The sequence below is a fragment of the Morone saxatilis genome, unplaced genomic scaffold, assembly GCF_004916995.1.
Source record: "Morone saxatilis isolate NCDOM2014 unplaced genomic scaffold, NCSU_SB_2.0 Contig24, whole genome shotgun sequence".
Lineage (NCBI taxonomy): Eukaryota > Metazoa > Chordata > Actinopteri > Moronidae > Morone > Morone saxatilis.
Genome location: NW_023339807.1, coordinates 18,902,007 through 18,911,568, shown reverse-complemented (window position 1 = coordinate 18,911,568; position 9,562 = coordinate 18,902,007). Strand labels below are relative to the sequence as shown.

At 43.1% G+C, this 9,562-nt stretch overlaps 1 protein-coding gene across 1 annotated transcript; it reads left to right on the top strand.

Annotated features, from left to right (window-relative positions):
• Positions 1–843: 843 nt before the first annotated feature.
• Positions 844–8,863, top strand: si:ch1073-284b18.2 (protein lin-28 homolog A; the record flags this gene model as incomplete). Its single annotated transcript, XM_035672742.1, is given in 3 exon segments — positions 844–1,016; positions 4,994–5,178; positions 8,105–8,863. Coding segments are annotated over 3 exon segments (578 nt in total), but the record flags the coding sequence as incomplete, so codon positions are not given.
• Positions 8,864–9,562: the final 699 nt, after the last annotated feature.

Here is a 9,562-nt window from a genome sequence, read left to right as displayed (position 1 = left end):
TGGGGGGGGGGGGGTTCTTCAAGAGAAATTCTGCCCGTTGACCCCCACCCCCCCTCCTCACCCCTCATTGTTTAGGGGGAATAGGTTGCCAGCCCCCTTTTGTTTACCTCCCTCTCCCGCTTTCCCCACTCGCTGCGCAGTTTCTGCTTTTCACTGCATTTTGCATGAAAGTGGCAATCTGTGAGGATTACCCAGTTTGAGGGCTAAAGAAAAAGAAAAAAAAAAAGGATACTGTAGCTTGGGTGCTAATTTTGACTCAAGGCAGAACTGAAGACATGGGCTCCGTTTCTAACCAGGAATTCCCAGGTTGAGTAACTAAATAAGCTGCATTTGGCTTTTTTTTTTCTCCCCTCTCTCTTCATCTCCTCTACAAAATGCTTTAATTAAGTTGTCTTCTGGTGGACTGTCTATCCGATTTTAATGGAACATTTTCAAAGGCATTGTTCACCACACGTGATGTGGAATCCGTGTCCATCAATGCATTAATCGCTCTTTAGAAATTCTGACATCAGGCAACGTCCGCGATCACTTTTTTTGTGTGCAAAGTTTGCGCAAAATAAGTCGCATGTTGTTCAGCTGCTTTTACGAAGTGAGTTGTGATGTTATGCGGGATTTAACAGAAATACAGCCTCGTCTTGTTGCTGTTGTGTTCTCCTCATTGATTCATATTGATTGATGATGCAGCAACGCGAGAGGAGGAGGATAAAAGTTTTTAAATCTTACCATTTTGGATATAATATGCTTTTAAAAAAAATAAAAAATAAAAAACACCCTCGCATTTTCTACATTATATACAGATTGTTTTAGACATTTTGTTGTAATTACATACACTTCTCATTGCAGGAGTGTGTAAGACCGAGGAGGATGAAGGACCGAGCACCGAGGAGGATTCACAGTCTTTCCACGGGGTCGGATTGTGTAAATGGTTCAACGTCCGCATGGGCTTCGGGTTCCTGTCCATGACCCACCGAGAGGGAGTGCCACTGGACGAACCGGTTGATGTGTTTGTCCATCAGGTAGGATTGCTTTCTGCTCGGGGGGCTGAAACTGAAACTATCGACGCAGTAAATTTAAAAAAAAAAAAAAAATCTCACATCCAAACGCGAATAAGACTCCAAAAGTAGTCCATCAACACTCCCAGCTCTGAAAACCTACTTTTCTTGAATCGAGTGGAATTTCTGTGCGATCGCCCCACCTGTTTCCAATACGGCTTAATTAATTTCAGCCTAGTCGAAACTAGGCAGAAATGACTCATTACCTTATAATTAAAATTAAAAAATATATATAATTGTATAAATGCATTTAAAACAACAAACCCAACATTGCATCTGCAGGCCTTTTGGATATTAAAGTTAAGATAATAAGCGATGTGTTTTAACTGGTTTGGATGGGTGTATGTGCAGTGTGGTCGGTGGGTGTTTCTCCCTCAGAGGAACACGTGTTGCAGCCCAAAGAGATCTGCAGGCCTCCCTCGTGGTTATTGTATGAGAGACGCTGACACAATGTGATGTAGAAATAAAGACACACACGTTTTCATAGGCTGACATTATAGCTATTTAATGTTTTGTTTGTTTGGGATATGATGAGTGGATGTCACATTTAGTCGTTAATCATTGCATCTGTTTACAAAAGGGAAGCTTTTAAAATGATTTTAAAAGGTTTGGGGTTATGGATTGACCTGCATGAATGGGCAAACCATCTAAACAAGGGTTATTGATCACTTATTTTAAAGGTTAGAATATGCTTTTAAACATCTGTTTCAGGTACAATTCATGATTTTGCCTTTTATGGCTTTTATAGGCGTAATACAACCCAATCACTTGACATATATTTATGCAAGATTGCCTTGAGTATGTTCTTCTGAAGGCTGTGAAAATTGGCTTCCTTTAATCAAACAGTGTCATTCTTTGCTCAAGGTTTCATTGTTTCTTTCTGCCCATTACTGTAGAGATTAAAAGAAACCTTCTCAGCTCACCCAGCTTTGACCACAAACCTTCGTTCACCTTTGCATATACAACTGGGGCGGTGGGGGGTGCGTTTCCCTCTTACTTCTCATGTGAGTGAGCGCCTCCATTGCTGTCTGATAAGATAAAGGCTTAGCATGTGAATGAGAGGAGTCCCCACTAGCTGCTCATTCACCTCAAGGTTCCTGTCATAAAGTGATTAAAGGCTCTTTGCTGTCTGCTCAACCCCCTCTGTGGCACTAGAGAGAGTGAGGAAAGAGGAAAGGAGCTCTCAGCACACCACTCCGCCAACACTCAGGCCTCATGCAATTCATGCAATTCATTCCATTCATGATTTAACTTTATTTGCTATCAATACATCCATATAAAGTCAGCCTAAAGCCTCCACGCTTGGTTAGAGCCAGTTTGCAGACTCAAGCAGCTCTTACTCGTTTCTGTTTTTCAGTTGCCTTCTGCTTATGATGATGCATATAGAGAGATCCCATTGTTCTGTGCAGCCGTTGTAAACGAAATGTTGTTTGACTATACACAGGAAGTTGGTACCTGATTAATCATATTGCAAATGTGAACGTGAGTTCAACTGAGGATTGAAACCTACAGTTTGTTGCTCCAGTAGATACAGAGAATTAAAAGAAAATGGAAAGGAATGGGTGGTTTTAATAGCGGTGTGTTGCCCAACTGCCTTGCAGCTTGAAAAAAAGTCCAATCCAGTGTCCAAAACCGTGTCTTTATGTCTTGAAAACAAGTTCATTATTGCTTTAGATACTAAGCTCTAACAAAGCGAAAAGTTGCAATGCTCGCTGCTTTACTAAACCTGTAACCTCACACTGGGCTCTCAGTTTATCCATAAGAAATGCGTAACCAATGACTTACTTCCCTCTCTGTCACTAGAGAAGGTAGACGCACGCATGTCAATGATGGATGTATAGGGGATATGGCAATGTAAAAGGCCTCAGCCCTAAAATTAGTGGCTGTGTGTCAAGGAAAATTAACTCCCCGGGTCCTCTGGCCTTTGTGCAGGTGGACAATAGAGCCATGCATCCGAATGAAGCACCCCTCGCCGTGACCGAGCCCCTCTTTGTCTCAGCAGCAGCCCTGCTATTGTCCCTCACTGCTCTGATGTCTTTCTCTGCCTCACTTGGCTTCTAGACACATTCTGGACAGTTTACAGTAGACCCCACTAATAAGGCCTCAAAAATCAGGTCCTTGAAGTCTAAAGCCCCCCATCCTCATGTGTACCTGTGTGGGTACAGATAACCTGATGTGGGGCATGTAGCTGCTGAGGGTCCGTTATGGGGGTGGGGAAGGTCACACATGGAAGAGGAAGTGGGTTAACGGTCACCAGGACAGAGAAGCCTGATGGGATTGGGGCTCTCTGGACATCCAGGTTTCCACTTAAATGTCATGGCTCACCAATCGTGTGTCCTCGCTGAGCAGGACTTTGTAGCAGATGCTCAGCTGTGAGTGGATGTGACAGGATTAGCGAAGATGGTGCTTTTGTTATGTTTTGTTTTGGTTTCGCTGCAGAAGGCGTCGCTGGTGTGTTAGCTCACTAAACAATAGGCTGTGTTTGTAATGATTCCAAGTTCCTTGTTGATTGATTTAATCTGAGATTTACGCTTTTTAAATGATAACCTGTCCTAAAGGATTCTGGAGGATCCTGTTAGATTTTATTTAAAGCACACCCCAGACTGAGCTTTGAGAAGCTCAGTTTGATCCCTGGTGGTTTAGGAAAATGAACACTGTTGTTCATAATTAACAGAGGGTTGTGATTTTACTCAAAAATGAAAGAGAACAGGATTAATGTCTATCATAACAAACCTGCTACATCATGGCTCTTTCTTTCTATGTCAACAGTCTGCTATAGTTAATCCAGTCCCACCAAAGGGAATTTTAGAGAGGGTTTTCCCATGTTGTGTTAGACATCTCTGGGTTTTATCCGCACCACACCTTTCCTTCCTTCATCTTTCTGTTCTGTGTAATCAAATGTTTCTGGCAAGTCACTGGTATCATAAAGAAGAACCTCCTTAAAGGTCAATATTGAGTTTAACAGGAGACTAAGTTAGTGTTTATTCTGAGCATATTCGAACCTCCAGTACCATTGTTGCTCCATTGTTGATTAATAAAGCTAGCACGCCTCTTCAGTGTTGCTGTTCATGAAACACGCTACTAATTGAAATCATCATGTTTTGTTCACAAAAAAAAGATGTCACATATTCAAACACAGATATCAAAGGGAGATATCAATCATTTGTGCTTTCACTCAACTTTTATCTTCCACGTCTTTCTGCCAAACAACTATCCAAGGAATGTCACCCTGACCCCCAACCTCCCAGAGAAGCCACGCTGCCTTCTCACCCCACCCCCAACCGTAGTACTAACCCCTGCATCCTGCAGTTCAGGGTTAGTGGTGGTGGTCAGTGTGTTAGTGGAGCTTTGTAATGTGGGTGGGAAGAGGGATGGGGTGGGGTCAGCAGTGTGGAATGCTGTTCCTCCGGAGGGGGGGGGGTTGAAGTTTATCCTTGTCAGATTTACCACTCAAACACAGCAAAAAGACAAAGCAGCCTTAAGGCATGGGTGCCTTTCATGCAGGGCAGTATGTGTACAAACTGATGGGTAGAGTGGGAACAGCAAGCTTCGTAGTGCTCGTTTGCTTATCAAGTGAGGCATAATGATCACCTTAAAATACCAGATACCTGATAAGTGCTAACATGCTGTGATGCTATCAAACAGTGAAGAATGGGTGGGGGGTTGTTCTCAAGGGTCAAAGTATCCAAAGGCTCAATGCGAAGGTGATTTTGTCACTGGTTGTGTAATATAGCAGGTTCTGAAAAATCTAATTATCACTATTATATATCCCACCCTGCTGTATGTCTGTGATTGAGAGAAGGCTGAACATTCATTCATCCCTTTGTGGTTTGACTCTTCCTGTCGTACCTATTAGGGCTTAAGTCACCATAAAACTGGAGTTTCCCCAAACACGAAACAATAATTTAAAAACTGAATCATCTTCCTATGTTGCCTTTCAGAGCAAGTTGCACATGGAAGGCTTCCGCAGCCTGAAGGAAGGCGAGGCGGTCGAGTTTACCTTCAAGAAGTCATCAAAGGGCCTGGAGTCGCAGCGAGTTACCGGACCAGGTGGCATCCACTGTGTGGGTAGTGAAAGGAGACCCAAAGGCAAGAAGGTCCAGAAGCGACGTTCAAAGGGAGATAGGTAAGCAGGAAGGGACTGGGAAAGAACAGGAAAGATATTTACAATGTTTGTTTCTTGTGAAGAGGGTATTCTGAAGTATGTTAGTGAAACTGTGAAAATTAGTATAGTGTATAATTTCATTGCCTGTGAGATTCTGTGTAATGGCACACACAGTACTGCCTCTCAACTACATTGGATGCAAATTATCTGGTATCAATACCAGAAGATGTTTAAGTTCAAACACTAAAACATGCAGAGGAGTCCACACAAAGCACCACTTTTAAAGACATGGCATTTGACCAAAAAGCTATAGAAAACCATAGTATATGTAACAACGCATACATTGTTACTGTCCAGTGAAGACCCTTCATCTCCCGAACATCAATTTTATAAATAAATAAAAATATGTTGAGTTATTAGCTTTGTGAGAATGCATTTTTTAGATCCAAATGGTTTATTTAGCTTAAGATTTGTTAGAGTTTTTGAAAACTGGAAACGCATAAATTTTTAGTTTATGCAACAAAAAAAAAAAGAAAATGGAGATTGCTGGTTTTCATTGGGCAGCAGCAGATTATGCATTTTTATGTTAGGGACCCTTGAAAGCTTTATTTCTCAGCAGTCCACAAATAGATGTTGTTGTGTCCAGTTTGGATCAAATATACAATGGTGATTCTCCCCATTTTCCTTCCTCTTCCATGACCCCAACCCCCACCTCCAGCCCTAGCAAGGGTCACACCAGCAGGCTTGACGTGTGACCTGGATCAATAACTGTTTAAATCTGGAAGCCCCTAGTGAATTCACACCCACTGTCATTCCTCATTACTGCAAAAGGGATTTTCCCCCCATTTGTTCTGAACCAGCACATGATCCTTGAGAAATATTCTTATGAGTTCAAGTCATGTAAAAAGCAAAAAAACTTAATGATCAATCTGCTGATGTATATTTTATTCACGAAAATGTTTCATGCAAAGGCAACAATGTCCCTCCTCCTCCCCTCCAACAGGGCCTTGATTTTTGGGTAATTCTTTGAATAGCAATATAGCATGGGGTTAGAGGTGTATCAACTTCACCCTCCTGTCAGTTGTGATTAGAACCAGAGAGTAGTCCGTGTGAGAACAGAGATCATTACCACCTCAAAGAGTCCTGGGAGGCCCGCTGTGGTTCAATAACTCTCCCTAGACCACACTGATCCATTGATAAGATATCATTCGCCTCTAGCGTATTTCATTATGCAACACTGGATGGTGTTTCATTGGTAGTTTTATGATTGATCGATCATATTTATAACCAATAGTCAGATATCATCAGGACAGGGGAAAGACGTTTTATTCCCGTTCTGGGTTCATGCTTTGCCACCAAGGTGAACAGCTGTTTTTCACTCTACCTTTTATAGACCACCTTTGTGAGTGTGTGTGTGTGTGTGGCTGTGTGTGTGTGTTGGTGTGTGTGTGTGTGTGTGTGTGACTGAGGGTGGGGAAAAAAGCTCCTGTCCATTTAATTGATAACAGATGTAAGAGCCCAAGCAAGGGGGTGAAAGGTCACTGTTGTCATGGCAACAGTGTATGAGTAAATGCAAGTGAGCTGGGGGCTGGGATGGGATTGGGGGTTAGAGAACTGAGGAGCGGAGGGCAGGGTTCAGAGGTCATTACTGCAGCTTTTTTAGACAAAGGGACCACTTCCCCTTTCCTCCACTTGCCTCCTGATGGATGCTAATGTAGAGAGCTCCTGTGATGTGACAGTATAGACCTTGACACCACCCCAATGGCCACCATCACAAAGCCACACCGACCCCTCGGCGGCCGCCCTGTCCAAACCTCATCTGCTGCTACAATGTTGGCAGGGGGTCCGCAGTGGCAAAGGCTGATCGCCCCACGCCCACCACCCATCTGTCTTCCGCCCCTGCACGCGTGGCCATTCTATAGATAATGTTTGAACAGAGGTGGCCAATGGCACCCCTGATGGCTCCTGCTGGCCCTTCATGGTGTTCATTTCTAAAGTTCAATGCCGATGATACAAAAGAGTCCAACTGGAAGCTTTTGGTGGTGACAAACTGACAAATAGGTCAAGCTGTTCACGATACCTCGAGATGAGCCACGGTACCCATATCATGTATATGAAAAACTAGGAGCCTCCCACATAATTCTTTTCTTCTGCAATTTTGTTGTCCACTTGAGTAGTTAAACCTTCCAGAAACTCCTGTTTGGATACATTTTGGTTGTAATTTTTGGCCATCTTACATGACATGACATTTTGAGATCTCCTCCTCCAAACAGCAATGCGGTGTGACCTGGATTGCCCTTGCAAGATTTATGACCAAATGCAAACTCAGGTCATTCCAGGTGAAATGTTGCCCTCTAGTGGCAAACAGGTGCATCTCCACTCAAAAATGTGCTTGGGTTATTGTTCATTTGGATGTTTTCTTCACTGTGCAGTGCAGAGTTTTACTTTAATGGGCTGTTTACACATGAATCTGCTAAAGGAGGAAATTTTTTCTGTGATTTCTAAGTTTAAGATATGAATCTACGAGCATGGTTTTGTGGCATCACGACTAGTTTGGAAGCCAGTCTGCAGAGGATCTTTAAAGCAGCTATTATCAGTGCTTACATATTATGGATCACAGGGTTGCCTGTATGTAAAAATGGCCTTCCCTCAGTTCTTTTTAGCATCTGTCAGCTCGTTGTTTTGGTTTTCTGGCCAAATCTGCTACCTATTCCGCACCAAACAGCAGACAAACAAAGGGACTGGGTGGCTGGTGAACACAGTGTTCAGCAGCTAAAAAGCCAGGTTTTTCCCTCAGGAGGGATCAAAAACTAGCGAGCTCAAACATCCAAACATCAGAAACATCCAAATGAGTAGTAATGTTTCTCTGCTGGATGTGTAAATAAGCAACTGTTTGCTAAGAAGTAGGCATACATAACATGTGTCTAAATGCTCTCTGCTCTTATAGGTGCTACAACTGTGGAGGCCTGGACCACCACGCCAAAGAGTGCAAGTTACCACCCCAGCCCAAGAAGTGCCATTTCTGCCAGAGCATTGACCACATGGTTGCCAACTGCCCAATCAAAGCACAACAGTCCTCGCCGGGTTCTCAGGGAAAACCGTCCCCCTCGAAAGGAGACGAGGAGGAGCACAGCCACTTGGCACTGCCTCCCGAGACCTCTGATTAAACCGGAAATTGGGCTACACTGACGCCGGGGAAGCACAGAGGCCAATCAAACTGCTTTGATGGAGAGATGGGACACACGGTCCTCTTCCACCTGTTGAAGCTGCTTTTGGAACTACCTCAGGTTAAAAAAAAATTGCTTATGATGAAGAATGTTGCTGAAGTTTTTGTTTGTTTTCATTTGGTGTAACACTCAGGAATACTGCTGTATTATTGCACTCAGGACGCTTTGGAAATGTTTGAATCACCGTTGTTCTTTGACGGGTTTGCGATTGTAGTGAGCAATGCCATATAACGGATTACCTTGATGAGTTTTTTGTAGAATCTGTGTTTTCTTTTATGCGATACTGTTCCTCTCCAGTGGGCATTATTCCTCTTCTGTTTTTGCGTAATACTCAGTCAGTATGTTTAGTATAGAGCTACACTTTTGCTGCCTTACCTTTTTAAGTCTTCTTCCTGACTGTTACACCTCACTACCCGACAAGGCAGAGACGTGACAATTAGTACCTCTGTAATGAATGTTTGCATATGGCATGGGGAATGGGAGGGTTTGTGAAAACACATGGGATGGGTTTTAGGGTATAACTAATGGCAATGGATTGGCAACTGCCAATATTGCAATTGACCATCCAGTAATCCTGGGGCCAAATGAATGTCAGACCAGAAGTGGTTTCCAGCTTTTGGTCAGAGTTATTTTTATTAATTAATTATTTTCAACCAGCGTTTTGCTGGCTGTCAAAAGGTGCACGGTCGACCTTAATGGTACATGTTTGGTCTGCTACTAAAACCGTCATTCTAACCCCTGATGGTAAACCAAATATTCTCAGAATACAGCTATGGAGTTTGTGATTTTAATTGGGGTTAAATCAAATCCTTATTGCACTACAGTATTTACACAGCATTGTCATTCGCTCACACCCAACATCACAGCTGGATGTGGACAGATGTGGTCTGTTGTACTTGGGTGTGCGACGTAGCGTGGTATTATATCTCCACTCTACATCACAGCTGCTCAGCACGCGGAAAAACATGTCACTACTTTTTGGCGGGGAAAACCAGATTATTAGAGTGTAGTAGTGATCTCAACTAGAGAGGGCAGCAAAACCCAGCTTTTTGAGCCTGGTGCTGAGTTTCTCTTTAGTTTCTCTGGAAGTTTCTCTTTAGCTTCTCTGGAAGCTGGCAGCATGATCTTAGTCAACTTTGCATCTACAGTAGATTCTCATTTTATTGGCTGCTGTGTAA